The following is a 19386-nucleotide window of genomic DNA, read 5'->3' as shown; positions in this document are numbered from 1 at the left end:
TGGTTCAAAAACGTTGGAGAGGTGTGGCAAAACCAGCAGCTGTTAATTAATTGTACAGGTCTTGTCTATTTTTAAGAGTGGCTTCCAGACATAATCTGGGCTGTTCTTTCCCCAGGAGTTCAGAACAGATGCAAATATTTATTTATTTTTTTTTTTTTTAGCACAACTCACAGCGTAGCTCCTTAACTTGGGTAGTGTGCGTTCAGTGGAACATCTTTTCATCTCAGATTATTCCCACATTTCGGTTTTGCCTACCGAAGCCTCAAATTTCACTGTAAATTACTTTTATGTCAGCATCCCCGAATCCTGGAAACGTACAGAAAGTATTTAAACTGTTGTTCCTATTTTTTTTTTTTCCAAAGCAGCGACCTCGCCTTGCTCAGTTTTCAGATGTCCCCTAAACCTGATGCAGAAGCGTATCCGGATTCCGTTTAACCCGGGAAGCGCTGGGCGCTCGGGCACGGCAGCGCCCCCCGGCCCCTGCGCGTACGGCGGTGCTGCAGCGCCACCTGCTGGCCGCGCCCCGCAACACGCCGCGGTACCGGCCGCGGGAGGCACTGCCAACGGCCTGCATCACCATCACCATCATCATCCTCCTCAAGATTTACTGCTAAACTGTACTGATACCCAGCTACGTGAAGGGCCTGAACGCAAACAGTGGTCTACGGGGCACGTTTTTCTCCCAAGGGGACTAAACCAACAACATACACCGACGTCCGTCGCCATTCTGGCTGCGCCCAGCCATGTGGCTGCCAAATGTAACGTCACCCCGGCTAAAGGAACCTAACATCCTTCTAAAATAAGTGTTTCTTTTCCAGGTTTCATTTTCATATGGAAATACAATTTCAATTGCCAGAAAAAGACATCTGCAACGCACAACAGACACTGCTGCGTTGCGGGCAGCGGCACCCCCACACCTCTCACAGCATCCCCACCGGTACGCTCCTGGGGGGGCTCGCTCCACCGAGCCAAGCAGGGCCTTACTTTCCAAGACTGCCTGCAGAATAAGGTGTTTGGAAGTAAAACCAAAACCTGTTTTGTTCGCAATGGAACAGCTGCTCTGTTTTGAATACAGCAGACTTTATTTCACAGCAATTTTACAAAAGTAGTTAATTTGATTTACAGGAAAATGAGAGGTGTGCAGAAGTCTAACTAATGTTGTTTCCATGCACAAAACAAGGTTACTACCAAAGTGAGAATCGTTGCCTTTCTCCAGAGGAAAATGCATTAAAATTGAAAATGTAGTCTAAAAGTTGTCATTGACAAAAAAAGCTAAGGTTTGTTTCTTTTCTTTTTGAAACACTTAAAAATAAAATAAATACCATATTAATTTAATAATTACCATTCTACATCTTGAAAGGAGACAAAAAGAAAAATCAACTTTTTCTTGGTATAAAAATACAGGAGATAAAAATGTGGGATGAAACGTCACACAACTACAGGTGGCCTGCACCTGGATGAATGGAAAATAGTAGGTTTAGCTGCTTTACTTCCTACAGTAGCTATAATAAACCATGCTTAAGTGAATGAAATTAGCAAATGCATTTAAAAGGAACAGGCTCCTACAGCACACCTGACAAAAAAAAACCAACCAAACAACATCCCTCCGCCCCAAAACCAAAAAACACCCCAAAACCAACCAATTGACTCATATATAAAAAATATGTGTTTGGCCTGAATACTGACTAGTTTGTTGCAGGTTTACCGGTGTCATCACAGCAATCCCTTATTCCTTGAACATTGTTGGAATTAAGTCCCCCTGCCCAACCAGTAACATGTGTGCAGCTCCCTGAGGATGAACGTTTAGCAATTTACTTTTCCAGATTTTCATTTTTGCAAGTATCATCAGACCTCAGCAGGTTTAGTATTTTAAGGCAGACCGATATTCTCTCATTTTGAATAGCCAATCTTGTGAATTCTGCAGTTTTGGAAAATTCTGGAGTCAGAGGTAGTGCTCTAAGAAGGTGTCCAATGAGCTGGGCTTGGTCCAGTGCTATTCTTGACAGGCGACTCAGTTCTCCATGATTTGGTAAAGTTAGATGAGTCATTGATATAAGCTGTAAAAGGTGCTTACTAAGCTGTCTGACATGAGTCAACTTCTCTGCCCAAAAATTCACTTCCCCTTTATCAAACAGGTTATCATCTTCTTCCTTAAAAAAACAAAACCAGCAATGATTAGAAAATTACTTGAAGTCTTGTTAACAATGAGAAAATTATAAAAGATATGAAAGAAGATACAGAGAAATAATGACAACAGAGGCCATTACAAAAGTTTCTTTATGTTAAAAAAAAAAAGGTAGAAATTCATATGCATCATTTTTGAAATGTTTGAGAAAATGCAGTAAAAAAGGTTCCTACTTTGCCAAAGATATTTTACCTTTAAAAATCAGGCAGTTATGGTATAAGTCTTGGGAAACAGTGGAAGTAAATAGTAGTCCTAATCCTTAACATGTGCTTGCCTTCCCCTGTGAAACTGTGTTGTATTTCACAGAGACCTCTCTGTAACCAGTATGTTAATTTGCTATATACCATGGAGCTTTTTGACTGGATTAAATAAAAAAGGAAAACTCTATCAGTCAGTGAAACATCAGAAAGGCATACCTAAACCACAGGCTTAAGAAAAGATTCATAATATATTTCATGGGTCATATTGTCAACAAACTTCTCAAAAATGTAGCCACTCCTGCTCCTTCCGGTTTTACCATCCAGCATTATTTTGATTTTTACAGTCTTTTCAAGACAAAGAGAGCACAGTGTATTATACAGCATTAGGTTTTGCAGAACCAGTGTGGCAAAGTTTTTCTTTACATCAGTAATCCTTCTGAAGACAATGACTGATGTGACCATGTGCTGTGCAGAACCAGTCATATGGAAGATAGCACAAATTTACCAAATATCTAAATGACATCTCTGGTAAAGCCAGCAGAGCACTGTTCTTTAATGCCAGATGTGCCTGGCACCCATGGCATCAGTTTAAATTCAAGGCAAGCCATCATCCGCAATGATACTGAATGCAATTAGTTACGGCCTCAAAAATGTTTCAGGCAGCAATGACTTGTTAAGTAACTCTTGATTTATTTCAGTGTTTGCTTATTGGTGTCTCTAATTTTATGCTGATATTGCCAGGAAGCAGACACCAAACTCTTATTTTTATTCTACTGTCCGTGTGATTTTTTTTTTTTTTTTTAAAGTTGTACATCAATTAATACTGGAATAGTGAGTATCAGGCTTCTTCAGATGACATTTCCCATTCTATTCCTACCACAAGACTGCAGAAACTTAGTGATCCCAACATGAGATAGCAACTGGTTGTTAAAATTACCGGGGCTGAAGCCTCTGAGTCTCTTTTCAGATCACCATCTCCCAGCAGCCACTCCAGCAGGATCGGTACACCGGCACGGACGGCTCCCCACCGCCGGAGCAGCTCACACAGCATGCCAAACGCTAAATCCAAGGACATCGGAGCATTCACTATCCTGAGTGCAAACTCTGTTGAGAGAAAGTATGTCGGACAACGTATAGCAGGACCGCAAACATTTTCAAATACAATCAGCACAAAAATCATTTCTTGAAAACAGATGCTGAATTTACACAAACACATTTAGAATGATGAATTATACTGAAAATAAGTAGTTAGATGAATAATTACTTCTGTGCCACTTGGGAGCTTTTCTCAATTCCAAAATAATACATGAAGCAACTGAAAATGCTGACGCTTAATATTTTTTTCCTGCCCACGTAACGACATGAATTTGGGTTTAGATATACAAAGATGTCTGTCAGAAATGTCTCCAGAGACAGTCCTGACACTATGACATGGTCACTATTTCTGCAAAACTGCAGTTACGCCTTAGATCTGATTTAATTTTTTGCTGGAATTCAAAACCTACAGCACACTATATGTTTTTAAAGGGCTGGGATGTAAAATGAGTCATTATTTGGTGTGTAATCTCGTTATATATAGTAAGAAATATCTATATACATACACATATACACACACACATATAAGAGATCAAGCATGCAAGACAGGCTCAGAGAAGATGTTGAAGGGAAAGGCAGACACCGTTTACAGTACCATCACAGAGCTGTATTTATACAGGTTTTGCTATCATGCCAGAGCCGTACACAAAAGCCATCGCCCACACCATATTCACACTTCCCTACACCTCCCCAGCGCTGTCATTCGGGCAGATGCTGTTTTAACTGTGTGGTTCCTAGGGCTGCCCTCAGTAATGGAGTACAGAAAATGCCAGAAGCCCCATTTGCATGAGAACTCCAACAACTGCATTCACAGGCACGAGTCTCACCGCTGGTAGCATTAAGGCTTTTTTTTTTTTTTTTTTTTTTAAGGGGATATGGGAAGAAGACCGGAGGAGGAGATCTAATAAACAAGCCCCTGTAAAATCCCTATTACTTTAAAATGGATTTTGGCAGAATTCATCCTTGTTCATAGTCACCAGCAAATTAACAGCCTGTCTTCTAAGTAGTGATATCATAAAGACACGTCATTCTAAAAGGCTTCTGCGAGCAGACAACAGCACAGAGTCACAATTACTTGGTGAAAATCCAGACACACCTGGAAGCCAGACCTTACTTTTTGTGTTTGAGTGTATCTAAGCATTTCTCATGAAGGAAACAACTGACATGAAAGGGGCACAGCAGTGCAGCCAAGACCTGTCCTTCACAACTCACACTCACAGAGCTGCAGCACGTGCCAGCTGCAGGTTTTCCTAGAGTTCGCTGGCACAGCAGCGTAACGCACGCTGACACGCCGGGACTAGGCAAATATGCGTGCCTACGAACAGGGAAGCGCGGGAAACAACTTCAGGGCAAAACAGACCGATGAGAAGATGGGTACGTGGTATTTGACAGACCAGGCAATGTACCGAGGACATTGGGGAGGATGAATTAGTATTTGAGACCATGAGAACAAAGGACCATAATAAGGAAGGGAGTGAAGGAGAAAGAACAGATGGTCCCTTCTTTATCTTGGAGTTAGATGAGGGTAAATGGAAATCTCCTTGAACAAGCAACAGGAAGGCAGGCAGTCAATCTCTTGGGGACACTAATAATGTTACGTAGGCAGTTTGTCTCTGCTAGACGGTAAAATCAAATGTTCAAATCTGTCTTCTTGGTGTCAGGACTTCCCGCTGTACCAGGACATTCCTCAGCTTTGCCCATGAGGGAGAGCTTGCAGGAGTGCAGTGCCACATCCCGACACCATGTATTTTAGGTATTGAGGGGTTTAGATACTGTTTTTGCTGACATTTCTTTCCAAGACTTCATTATTATTATTACTATTTTTGCAACATGCTTTCTCTGTTGCTGTGCCCTACTTGGTACCAGTCTGATACCCTGAAGAATAGGTACAATGGTTGACCTCTGTTTTGATTTGCTTAGGCTCAGGCAGAAAACACATTTCATTCCAGTGCCATGGGGACCTCAGAAATACTGGCAATCCTTAGAGCTGGAAAAATAAGACATGAAAATGGAGTGTGGGGTTCTGAGCCTGAAACAAACATTCCAATTACAAACACTTAAAAACCGCAACATTTTAATTGTCAGTATTTATATAATGTCTCTTGCTTGTGTCACTTCATTTGTATTTGAATATTTAGCAAATTAAGTGATGCTGCGAGCTAAACCCACATGTTATTTCCCACTGCTGCCTTCCTGAAGTTAGCTGTTGCTTTGGAGGACTGATTATAGATACAACTGCAGATACTTAAAATACCTGCCATTTTCTGGGGCCTTTTTTCCCTCCTAAGATTTAGATTCCTTAAGTACAAATATGGTGATGCTCTCTTTGTGAATGAAAACACTGTACTACTGAGAAAAGCACCAAAACATTTATTGGGGCCTCTAATTCTGTTGTTATGTGAACATGCTGAAAACTATCAAGGGGTAGCAAAACAAGTAATGCTGAGGTACTGCTTACACTGAACTTGCTTACTAGCAGTTTTTCCAACAGTGTAACACAGAAGAAAAGGCAGTTTTGTGCTCACACAGAACAGCAATCTTGCAGGGAATCCTTGTGTCACAACAAAGGAAATGGTAAGTTGTTTTTGGTTTTGGTGTGGGTGTTTTTTTTTTTTTTTTTTTCTGAAGAGAAGAGAAAAACATTACAAGAAAAACATATAAAGGAGGTCTCACACACAGGAAAAACATGAAGACCCTGGACACAGCACCGACCCAAAAGATGCTGAGCACCCTTCTGTGAACCGCAGACACCATTTAACTGATCAACCAAACTCATGCATCAGTTCTGACGTCGTGACCAGAGAAAAACAAAGCAACATCACTTTGATAATGCTGAAACTCAGGCTTCAAAAATTTGGGTAGAAGCCTGCCTGCCTTGGGTTTTGCGCTAGGGAAGCTAGTGCAGCAGCCTCCTGGTATTTCAGGTGTTGACACAGATTCAACAACAGGTCAGACTCTAGCAGATGAAGGATTTTCGCTTCCACCTGCCCATCTCACCCCGTCCCATCCTGTCCCACCCCTCTACTGCAGAGCATTAGGAATGGCTCCATTGTTTCAGAAATGTTTCCTCAGCTCCTGTTACACACAGAGTGCACTGACGTTAACGTCTTTGATACCAGTTCACACAAATTTGATGCTAGAATAGTTCAAGGTCAGATTTGTGGGCTACCACTGCCACAAGGACAACAAAGAGATGGACCAAGTATCAAAAAAAGGTATGGTATAGCAACTCCCTAAGCTTGGAGTGCTGAAGTAATGCAGGTAAGTAGCAGCAAGCAAAGTTACAGGCATACCCATGATTTAGTAGGTCAAAAACACTTTCAGAGGGAAAAACGTTCTATTGCTTTGATAACCCCCAGCTCTAAAAGTAACAGCAATGCATGCTGTAAGCATGTTCAGAATCCTTTAAGATACCCACAAAAGGTGTATGCCTTCTAAAAATAAAAGTACGTGTCTTCACTGACATGTGAACTGCTCCTCACATCACCATTTGCCTGCAAAACAAGGCTATTTTCAAGACGCCACATATTACACACGATGCTGTGTTCATGACTCACGCTATGACTTCAGAAAGTAGTCTGAGCAAGCTGGAAGTTCACCAGGGGCAAAAAAGGCAGGTGGCTCTCCTCTCCCTGCAGCCCCCTCAGGCCATGGGCTCCTGATGCTTACCTCTAGCCAGCTCAGGTACTCTGCTGATCACCTGGTAAATTAAAGCTCAAAACAGCAGAATATGCATTTGGCACGCAACTTGGCATGTGGGTTCTTCTGCTCAGCTGGCGAGCAGAGCTGGTTACCCTGCAGTCAGAATTGGTGCAGCTGGGAGCCAGGGAAGGGAAGATCACAGGGCAGTGGAGGGAAGGGAAGAGGCCAAAGGGAGAGCAAGACCTCCTGGTTCAGCAGGCTGTTAGCTCAGGTCAGCTACAATCCAAAACTTCCCCATCACAGCCATGTAAATAAAATACTAGCAAAGATAATTCAAATGGCTGAGTTATTAATAGCCTTTCATAATGTAAACATTTAAAGTAACAATAAAAAATTTCAAATGACAGATTTCTAGAAGCCGCTCACAGCTGAGTACTGCCACAGGAACTAAACCGGCAGAAATCAAACCTGGAGCCGCAGCTGTAACCCAACACTGAAAATAGGGTAATGCTCCTACCGCTGTAGAACTGTTGTTGTACAGACTATAGAAACTGTGTTAAAATTACCAGTTTTTAGAATTCTAAACCATGTGTATGTTCTAACATGCAAAAACATCACAAGCAAGACAAGCATCTTACTAAATAAGCCACTACAGGGGCTGAAATACAAAAAATTCTCTATGCCTTAAAACAAGTAGTTACAAGCAGAAAAATTAATATTACTCCTTGAAATGAAAAACAAAAGATAAGAATCAGGTACTACATGCTTTTTTCATTTTGAGGAACTGAATTTTCATAAAGGGAAAGGAGTTAAGTACTGCAGTGTTTTCGTCTTTGTGAATCCACCCACATAAAAATCAGACCTCCCACATACACATTCATATACTCCAAAAGCTTTGATCATGCCAGATGTAAATATTTCTTCTAGTAGCCTATTACGTGTCCTCCAACTGTACAATTGTTCTCTTTTAAAGCCTCGGTGGTATTATGGGGAACTGAAAGGACATATTAAGAGCATATATACACAGATTTTAAGGACAACCATAGGCAAAACAGAAAAGCAGCACATATTCCTTGCCTAACAAAGCATTTCCTAATTGGTTTTATACTGGAAATTGTTAACTGAAGTGAATTTGAAATCAAAGAGCAATGCAATTTTTGTAAATGTACACTGTGTTCGGAACAACCGTAAAGAGAAGTAAAACTGCAAGGAAGCTTAGTGTAACCCTGAGAGAAGTCTCACAAAGAACAGTGTACCAACACCGAGGATGTTTTCAAGGAAAACATATAGGGTAAGTTCTTCAAGTGAAATTACAGAAAGTATTTTAGGTAGAGCAGGTATACTCTAAATCAGTAAAATATTTTCTAATTTTTTACACAAAGTGCTGCCTACCTAGCCATAAACATGATTACATCACTACCAATAAAGTACCTCGTAACACCCTGGCAAAACAAGGTAGTATTCTTGCTTTACAGACAAGAGCAGACATTTAAATCAACAAAGCTCACTGAATGATTGCTTGACAAAACCGGAGATTTATCACAGGTTTTCTGATACATCACCTTAACAAGATGATGAATATCAACCAAGAGATCAGATTCCCATCCAAATGATGGCAGATCCAGCATCACAGTCACTAATACCTGTAATATTAGATTTGCAAGTGGAAATCTTCACCTATTGAATCACTAAGCACTTTTTGTTGCACTGAAGGTTTTCTTTTTGATCTTGAATAATAATCAAGTTTGTTCCTATTCTCTACATATGAAATATAGGAGAACAGAGTGCAGCATTGCTGCAGATATATTTGTTACTTGAAATACTGTGTTTCTGTACGCACAGGCTTCACAAAGCTTAAAGCACCTTCAAATTTAAAAAAGAAAAAATCCCACTGGCCCAGCCTTAGAGTTACATAAGCTGTCAACAAAGTGAGGTTAGAAACTGAATTTCTCATGTTGAAATAACCTTCTTATAGGTTCCACTTTGAGCTAGACAGGAATTGTGCAACTCTGCAGCAAGGTGACACACAGGTGTCTTGCCACCAGAGGAATAACGAGACAGTCGAAAAGCAGTAGCAGTAGATAGAGGATAAAGGGGTGTTCATACCCACTCAGTCTCCACAAATGATGTTACACTGCTATTGTCCTGGGCACTAAGATTAAAAGAGGACAACAGAGAAGTAAAACAAGAAAAAAAAAAAAAAGAAAATAAAAAAAGAAAATGCAGAAATGGTAACTTGCATCCAGATACTTGGCAGATGGCTCTTGAAAGGGTGCCTGTTCATCGCACTGTGTCAATTTTGGTTACAAACATCAAACTTTCCACTTTTTAAAATGACCATTTATGTAAAACCTAATATATAAGCAGATGCCTTTTTATAGTGTTTCATAAAATCAAAGGCGATTAGATCATTTCTATCCTCCTGAGAGATATCATTCCCTAGGTGACGTACAACTACGTCATCTGTTTTCCATTTCTCTGCCTGAGCCTTTTTTATAACTGTGCTTTTTCAGGATGACTTTAAAAAGAGGCCCTTCCTGACATCATGCAACACGATGTCAAAACACAACACTATTACAAAACAAACCAATCAAAACTAATTTCTTAATAGTTGCAGTCTCCAAGTAGAGTGGCAGTGACGCTGCTCTCAGCTTTGACTTTGATTATAAACAGATCTGAGTTAATAACATGCCTGATTATGACGGAAACATACAGCTCAGGACTGAGCAGAAAATTAAAGCTCCTGCTTGAACAAAAAAGCACACGCATATTCATCATCTTTTCAAGCCCTTTTTGGGAATGTGAACAGAACGGTATTTTCAACTCAGTCACTAGCTGTTTTTTCCCCCTTTTAAAATAGATATATGTATACTTAAGTTTTTCCCATGCAAGCCATGACTCCTGTACACGGAGGGGTTTATTACAAAACAGCCACAGCTCACAGATCTGTCAGAGGAAATGAGCATTTGCACTTTACCACTTGCATTACCACTTTTGTAGAACTTCCCCCCCACAAGCCATGTTCTAATTTAAAACAGCAAAAAAACCAATACCCCCTGCATAAACATACCGAACTCATGTTTTTCCTTTCAAAAAGGTAAAAAAAAAATCACCTAATTGTTTAGAACACTACCAATGAGAATGCAAGTATGTTTTTTAACTCAAATTACATATTTATTGGAAGAATACTCACAGTTTCAAAATCAGTATCGCTAGAACTAAATATATGACTGAAGACAGTTGTTATTGGCATGTTCCAACTACAGAACTTTTTGCTTAGCAGTGATGAAGATTACTGAGTGTGAACGAGATGTATGTTCCAGCTGTGTAGGAACACAGGAGACAATCTCTACCATTTTACAATTTTAGAATAGTATCTGGAGAATGGTGGTGTAAAAGTTTGTTATTTAAGGGATAAAGGAATAAGGAAAAGGTGGGTAATCAATAGAGAAGACTGTACATAAAATTCTTCTTCTGCAGTACTTGAAAACAAATATAATTTGGGCAGAACACTTAAATATGTAAAAGCTATTTTAAAAGCCATAATATAAAGGCAGGCTTTCCCTCATTGCTATGGAGTCATGGCCACAACTACCACCGCTTGCATAAGGAGCCTATCAAGATCTGTAAGCTGCCATCCTGTTTACTCGCAATTAAAACACTGATAAGAAAAAAAAACTTCAGTAGATACTCACATGAACACACCATTTACCACTTTCAGACTCTAGCGCTGAGCACATACCATTATTTTCATGTGTTCTTTCTTAATTTTCAAGGGTATAACAACTCATAACCTTTACATAGCAGTGCCACTGTGTAATTAATACAGCTAAATGAAGCACTGTCAGTAAATAATAAGTAGCCAGTGCTTGATGGATGAGCTGATTCTAATTCAGTCCATTCACTTTCAACTTTAATTAGTGGCATTGTATTCTACAAAGCAAATGGTTCCTTTATCCATGTGATAATCTAATGATGTATAAGTGGGCTGAGAACAACTTGTAAGGTGTTGAAATAAATTTGGTAGTACAAAGTTAAGAAGTCACAATGATTACACGTTCTTATATAATGTAATTCTTTAAAAAGGAATAAGCAATACAAAGTTCCCACTGCAAAAGCCAATGATTGTAACAAGTACCATACACACCAATAAATCTTGCTAAAACAATTACAAGTTTCAGTGCAGTAGTCCTCTCTCCTTTTTCTTTAATTAAACCAATTAATCTGAATTACTACGTGTTTGTTGATGGAATTTTTTGAAAGACACAAATACAGGCATAAAAATGCTATGTGTTTCTACATGAGTACTGATGCAACACTAATTTTTTTAGGTACTATAACTCTTGTTCTAGACGCATGCTTGTTACAGCTGGTGACAAATGCTAAGCAAACTTCACTTTTGAATTACTGGAATTTAGAGTAATTTCAGATTATTGGAAAATTTTCTAATAAACATATAGAAATTTGAACTATTCAAGGCCACTTAAGTTACAATATGTTTTGATCTTGTTCTACATTTTCTCCTCGATGTTGGTTTACATTGGTACGTCTCATCCTTCTTCCAGCAGCTCGGCTCTAAAGGGTGGAACAACGCTGAGTTGCAGACTTGCAGACTGTGGCTTTTGAGCACATCTGAGTAGAGAAGGCACTTGCTAATTTACTACAAAACCTCTGATTCGTGTGTATGTGTGACTTACTGAATGCAGGTATTTTTGAGCAGAATAGGAAAAAGCAACTTGGGAACCTCAGCAACTCAGTCTTCCTGTTTGTTCTGATCCTTACAATGACATAGTATGGGGAGAGACTGTTTTTAGGATGATTTATATTTGATTTCTATCTTTGTTTCATAATACTTATTAAAAAAGGGTGACATCAAATGAAGCGACTATAAAACTGTTCTTATGGAAAGTGCTATAAATCTGTTGTATAATAATTTATGTCAAAAAGGTTCATAATAAATTCTCAGCTTCTTTACTGGTCAATTATCTAAACCCATTTCTTCAGCATGTAAGAGCATATACTTACAAAGCAAAACCCCACAGAAACCGTTCACTATATGAATACTTGATGAAAAAATCCCCTTACATCTAAAGCTTCCAATACAGTCCAGATTGTCCGTTTTATTCAGATGTTGTCTAAGAGATGAAACTTGTGTCTAAAGCATGACTCACATTATTTTTGTCTTTTTGCTGACACATATGTATACAGATACACAATGCTGTACAAGTATCATTAAGTTTGCAAACACACTGTAATGTTAAAAACTACCAGAACAAAACATCCACACTGCAAGTCCATCAGTAACAAGTGACCCAGAGGATGTTCACCCTTTTTTTTTTTTTTAATTTCCCTGTCAAGATCCAAAAGGCTTCCAATGCCTGTTAAAAGTTGCTAAGTTGCTTTCAATGTGATGTAGCATGATCTGTTCTTTGCATTGAAAAACAGCAGCCTACTCTCAAGCTGCGGTCTACAGGCGGGCAGGTGCTGCCAGGGACCTCCTGTTCAACAGTTCAGTGATCCTAGATCACTTTGGGGCAGTTTTCCTGCAGATGCCTAACAGATAAATAAAGTGCAGCCACAAGTCTTGATCCTGAATGGAACGTATCCATGTTAGAAATATTTTTCAAGAGCATTTTCAGTCCATGAGAGAACCATTTGCTCTTCACAATGGAAAGATGATGCACAAATTATTTCACTTGAGAGTGAGTCAGTTTCTGGACTTCCTTTCAGAAACGCTCTGAAATGAGATTAAGCATACATACTCCTCACTCTACTGCTATGTTTTGGTCAACATAAAGGCTTGCTGATCCTCATCTCTCTAGTGTGGCTGAGGCTTTTCCAGTATCAGGACTCAACGTTTCTTCTCAAGATTATATTCACATTCCATACTAAAGCAAGGAACATACCTGTTTTTTTTTTTCCACACAGTTCTTGCCTCCTAGATGGCTTCTGGATTTTGCACCTTTAGTGACCCAAGACATTTCCCTTTACGTGGGCAGGTCCACACCTCTTTGGAAATCCTCCGGCTCATTTACTTCTCTTACTAAAATACCAAAGGCTTTGGCATTCCCATAAACTAATGTTATCTAAATGTGTTAACAGCTGGGTCAAGACTTGCTAGGAAACTTCTAGCTGTCATCAGGGCATCTTCTAGCAGGGTCCAAGTGACTCGGAGGGCATGTCTCTATCCCAGACATCTGTGGGGTGGCTGCCTGCAACTTCATCTGCATCTTCATCAGGCACAACACCATTTTGGAGACTTTGGCATGGTCAGGTGGATCAGTAAATCATAATACGATTCGTAAGAATTACTTTTGAGGAGAGACTAGCTGGAAGAGAAGCCAGGAGAAGAGACACAGCAGAGGCAAGAAGCAGGGTGGACTGGCCTGAAGAGGATGAAGAACCAGCACAGACAGTAGATGAACTGTTGCAGCCCTGTGGGGGATTGGTGGCTGCGCTGGAACAAGGCGTGAGAACTGCATATTAAAGTTAACCTGGTATGGGATGGTGAAAGCCTTGTTGCAGCCAGCTAGTTTTGAGAGTGCTGTGACATACTTTGAGGCCTTCTTCCAAGTAAATTTATGTGAGGAGTAGGAGCTGCTTAGTCTTGCATATAATGTGACTCTTTGACTGATAAATATTATTTAATCAGTAATCGGAGTTTGCAATAGAAAGTCTAACACAGATAAGATATACTCATCCAATAGAGATTTTACATTTGTCTTTTCCATTTCCTTCACAGTCCTTTGAGGAACTCAGAAGGAACTAAGATAGCGCTGTGAGTGCTCTCCCCAATATACTGATGTGCTGAATGCAAGTGCTCATTGCACAAGATACCACAAAAACGAACACATTTGTGTCTCAGACATTTATGCAGACATGAACCATGCAGCACCAGCAGCTTCCTGGTCACTGGGAAGAAACCACTCTTTCTATTCTCTCCGCATCTAATACGTGGCTTTGAACTTCTCCTATTCCAAATACTCCAAAATATTCTAAATAGGCAAGGAAGACAGAATGGCTAAGCAACCTATGCCTCTCAGTTGTTCATCATGATATGGAGTGCTTTACAAATCACTTGTATTTATAACCATGTCCACAGAAAGAAGAAATGGCACTATCTGTAGCGCAGGCAGAGCTGACAGCCATGAAGATTAAATAATCTTGACTGATTTTAGATGTCTGATCTGACACATTATGAGCTGTTTCACTGAGGAGTCAGCACCCTGTAATGCTTTAATATTCAAAATGCATTCCCCTCTGGCTTCAGCTGTATGTGCTCTGAACTCCTGCAAATCATGCCTCCAAGGTATCTAGCTAGGCACTCAGCAAACTAGTGACCTCCTTTCCAAACTCTGGTTGGAGTGACTTGCTTACCTGCACAAAACAGCTCTCTGGGAGAGGCAGGGATAAATGCAAATCACAAGAGCAACACTAAATGGCTTTGGCATGTCCCTTCTTATGATCTTGGCCTTACTTCACCACTTTCAATTTTGTAACTGAGGTAGCAGTACTGTTGGAGGTGATAGTTTCCTATACTGTATGTTCCTGTTCCACCATCAGAGCAAATCTGCCCTGTCTATTGAAGAACAACTGTAAAAAACCCCAAACAGTGATAGCATGGTTTATCTTTGCTTCTTAACACACGCAGCACAAGCCTGAATTAAAGTTGCACTTCCTACGTTTTGGACACTTGGTCTTGCCATCTTACAAATACTCTTAGTGTGGGGAAAGGGTGAAGGGCAAAGATGGCAATGTCTATATGTAATTTTTCAAGTTCCAAAAAAGAAGAACCTCTACCTCATCCAAAGTAGGTGACATTCTATTGGAGCTCATGAGTCAGAGAAACAGTGGAGCCACAAGGCTGACCGCTCAGGCATCTGCTGCTTGAAACTAATGGAGCACTGGGAAACAGTAGCAACACTGGAGATCGGAGGTGTACCCATAGCACTGCTCCAGCGTCTTCTACCTAGCCCCAGCCACCGGAGTCCACAGTATCACAATACAGGTCTAGTTACCTTGACGAGTTAAGCCATGGGTTTGACACTCAGCCTCACAACTACCTCCAGTCACACTGTGTCCCAACATGCAGGAAAGTGTTCCCTGTTTACCTGCTTTGTCCGTTCTACTTCTTTCAGACTCAGTTCATTCTCCGTCTTGCCGTGACTTTCACCAAAGGTCTTTCTGCTCCTGTATGCCCTCCTCTCACATTGGCAAGAGCAAGTCTTCTCCCCTAAACAGACTGAGCATCACCTCCCCTTCCCACATTCTCACTGGTTCAGCTTGACTCTTTCAGCAGTCAACTGAATTTTTCTGATTACTTTTTTCTCCCATCTCTAACCAGAAGTGATGGCTCGTTCCTCCCCATTTTGCTGACCACCTGCAGGTATTGAAAAACACAAGAGTTTTCATTTCAAGTGCCTAAACACAGCCTGGCCCAGAGCTACACATGGCCGCAGAGTCCTTCTGAGGCACAGTGTTCCTGGCACAGAGCATCCTCAGAGCCCTGCTGGGAACGCAGGTAAGCATTTCAGGAGCAGAGACATTTAAGCTGCTTAGCAAACACAAAAATCTGTGGAGGTTTTAGCTTTTAGGCTCTACTAAATACATATCAAGTAAAGCATTTTATAGTCCTATTTCTCAGCCAAATTTGTACGTATTTTACCAAAAATTTCTTGCTCCAAAGCATACATGTGTAAGAGCATTTGAAGAAAAGGCCTTCAATTTTTTTCATAGCTTGAATAAAGATACCATTTTCCTCTAATTTCTTATGCAGAATCATGTCTGCTCTAATAAAGCCAAATAATTAAAGTAAAAAAAAACCCTAATATTCACGGTATGGAAAAATCTCAGTACCAACTAGTAAGGGTAAGTGTGAGGCAACCCTAACAACAGAACATCAACCCTCCTTAGAAAGATATACAGTTCACACCATTGATCTAATTTACAAAACAAATTATAAAGACAAGAAGGAGACAGAAAAGCAGAAGGCAGTAAGTTTACACCAGTCAATTCAAGGTCTGTTGAAAATGTGCAAGAAACAGAAGATGACGTGGGAGGGGAGGTAGAGATGAAGGGAGCACTTAGTACACAGAAAAGAATAACAGCTCTGATTTATTTTATTCAATTGGACTGGCAATCTACAAGAATAAGCAACATCAAAGGGATTTTTTCCCCCATTTTTTAACAAAATAAGGAAATCAGCAGGCGTGCTTCTGTGTACGTGTTTCCCACCACAACTTCTGAACCAGCTGTACAATTTCAATCCAGTCTGACAAAAAGGATAAGGGAATCCATAATATGAAGTGTTGTTTCTACGAAACTAGCCAGCTGGGTAAAGAAAAGAGACCCTGTTGCTGTCCTGCCTAGTGAAGGGCTGAAACTTCAGGCATTAGACATGAGAAGATCCACTTACCTGCAAAACGAATCCACAAAAAAAACCAAACGACAAACCAAGCTCCCTTCATTTCACTGCTCAAGGAACCTTTTTCCATTCCTTTTTCTTTTCTTTCAAATAATACCATTTGAAATTACAGTCAGCATTGGCATACGTCTTCATCATAGACATACGTCTTTAACATATCTTTGTCTTTAACATCTTATTTTTCCATCTGCATGCTTCAAATGAGTTTGCTTCAGAAAAGGCCATATTCTACTTCACCTTGCCATGGACCGTACTAATTGAGCCTTCACCACTAACTGTGAGATTCGTAATTTGGAGAATTTACCTTTACTCTGTGACAGCCTTCCACAGTGCTGCCCAGATGATCATGCCAAAAACGAAAACACACTGCAGAAGGCAGCTGACAAGCAAGGGCTGCCTGTATTGCCTCTAGTACTTCCATGAATCTGAAATTAAACCACTGATGTGTTCTACAGACCTGCACAGAAAACAATTCAGTTCACCTCTATAAGTACTATTTCACCCTAGGAACCCTTTAACCCTAGGTTCTCCTTACAGCCCATCGTATTTGCCCTCCAAAGACTGTGCCAACCTTGCGTCAGGGGAGCATGAAGTCACTGGCTCCAAAGAATCCAGTCCTCTGTACTTTGGCATATAATCTGAGAGGCTATTTCACATCTCAGTATGACCTTGCCTAATCAAACTAATCTACGCAACACACATTGCTTTAGGAGAAAGAAACCAATGTTGGGAACATCTTTTCTGAAAGACCCTTGACTTGTTCATTAACACATTTTATGAGATCCTAACGCTACTAGGCTTCAGCGAACATGGCACGTGCCTGTTTTCCTGACATTTCTGAGAGGTGGTGGTAATGGGATACGGGATGCTAGTATACTATATTGCAATATGGTGATTTACTGGAATAATTTACATTTGGGGAATTTGAATTAATGAGGAAAGATCTTCTGGAAATTTAATTCTTAGTTGTGCTTCTTAATGCCTTTCAGTATGAAAGGAAAAAAAATAATCTATCTACTGCTGTTTATAGCAAAAGTAGGTTGAGTTGAGCACCTACATGTAATGATCTACATTCTTGAAGTTCTAGTAGTACAATATACAAATTCTGGAATTAGGGAAGGTTGGTTTGTTTGGGTATGAACTTGAAAGTACAGCAAGGAGAAATCTACAAAGTGTAAGTGGTCTTCAACAGAAACATGAAATCAGCTTGTGTGTGTCTGCACATGAGGGAAAGTAAAAGAATAATTAACACAGTACACAAAAAACCAAATGGGTTTTATTAGTCCTGGTAACAAGATATGGTAAGTCTACCCTCCACTGTGATCAAGCCAAGTGTATAAGTTAATCAAGACCTTCACTGAAGTATTTCTGTTAACACTTTCATCTTACCAGTGGGAATTATTTATAAAACCATTTTCCACTGCTAGCATGACAAGGTGATCATTAACACAGCACAGACCATGTGAAGGAAGAAAATTAAAAACATGCGAAAGTGGCATTACACTGGTACTGTAAGCAACTGCCATAAATAATTCTGCTCCTCAAGGTGATTTCAACAGTCTTGCTCTAAATCTAACAAATCAAAAGCCCTTTATAAAAAGTCTAATTCTTAAAATTTAAATTTCTAGGCTTCCCACAGATGCTTAACTTGACTTTCTCATGCATGAGAAATCAATTTGTTCAACCAAGCCAGTTCCGAGTTCCCCTTGTAAGAGCTCATTTGGAACTGATTATAGGAAAAAAAAGACATTGAGATTTACACATTTAGGTTTTGAAGTAAGAGTCCACGGTGTCCCACAGCTGCTCCCCACCCCCCCAACCCCCATCAACACAACAGGAATTAAAGCAACCAAATCAGTGGGAAGGCTATGACTCAGGGAATCAGTAATACAATAAAAGCACCTTTCATTCTAGGGTGCCACTTTGATTCTGGCACAGGTAAGTACTATCTTGGTCATTAAAAATGCTGAATGCTGACTTTCGTGAAAACAAGCTGGTGGTTTTGGTTAGTTTGCAAAGGTATTTATATTCCCTACCTCACTTCTACCCACACATACAGAAATGAAATTCCGTGTGCAAAAATCTGCTCGCAGAAATGCATCATCTCCTCGTTCTTGGTGAAATACCTCTCAGTGCAAAATGACATTACAAATAACAATATCCTACATGGACGCCTTGAACTGGGGCAAGGGCCTTGCATGGGACAAATATTTTGCATAGGGCTCTGCACAGGTTTTCAGTACCATTCTTGCAGATGTGATATCTTATGAGGAAATTTGCATCACTGATAATCTGTTCAGTCTCTGCTGCCGAAAGAAGAGAGCTTCATTCTCCACAGCTGTTGATCAGAGTTTTCCATAAGCAAAACATTTACAGAAAATAAATATATTGTTTCCCACAGAATTATACATGCAATTTTTAGCACACATTTCTGTATTCTATGTATAATATTGGTATTTAAATTAGCATTTCATATATTTACCTTAAATATGAACAGTTTACGAACTAGATGCCTACAGTACTGAGACCGACTTTTAGAGTTTTGAGCATTTAGGGCTATGAGGTAATAAGGGTATGGAAATAATTAATTGAAAACTTCTAAAATTTAGCAAGCTCTCCAGCCCATCACAGGATTTCAGCAGGTATCCCACCTCAGCCTTTATAAAGAATGCTATGTGTATATGGGTGTGCTTGCCCAGGGCTCTCCCAAATCTTTCAGATCAGAACTTCTAGAATATGGTTCTCAACTGCACCATACGTGAAGTTGATATTCAGGATACCGAGAAACATCAGAGATGCTGGGCCATATTCACTTGGACCTCTGCATCTTAAGCAGTAAG

General features: G+C 40.0%; 1 protein-coding gene across 3 annotated transcripts in view; it reads right to left on the bottom strand.

The window, feature by feature from the left end:
* Positions 1-1061: 1061 nt before the first annotated feature.
* THADA (THADA armadillo repeat containing) overlaps positions 1062-19386 on the bottom strand; it is a 162807-nt gene continuing 144482 nt past the window's right edge. For all 3 annotated transcript variants that reach the window (XM_080408573.1, XM_080408574.1, XM_080408575.1), the window contains exons 37-38: positions 3323-3489; positions 1062-2150 (exon numbers count right to left, since the gene is read on the bottom strand). In XM_080408573.1, the coding sequence (XP_080264699.1) occupies positions 1812-2150; positions 3323-3489 (506 nt within the window). In that variant the 3' untranslated portion in view covers positions 1062-1811. The remainder of the gene's footprint in view (positions 2151-3322; positions 3490-19386) is intronic.

The sequence above is a fragment of the Falco punctatus genome (assembly GCF_963210335.1).
Source record: "Falco punctatus genome assembly, chromosome: 12".
In the NCBI taxonomy this organism is placed as follows: domain Eukaryota; kingdom Metazoa; phylum Chordata; class Aves; order Falconiformes; family Falconidae; genus Falco; species Falco punctatus.
This window is presented reverse-complemented; position numbering and strand designations above follow the sequence as displayed.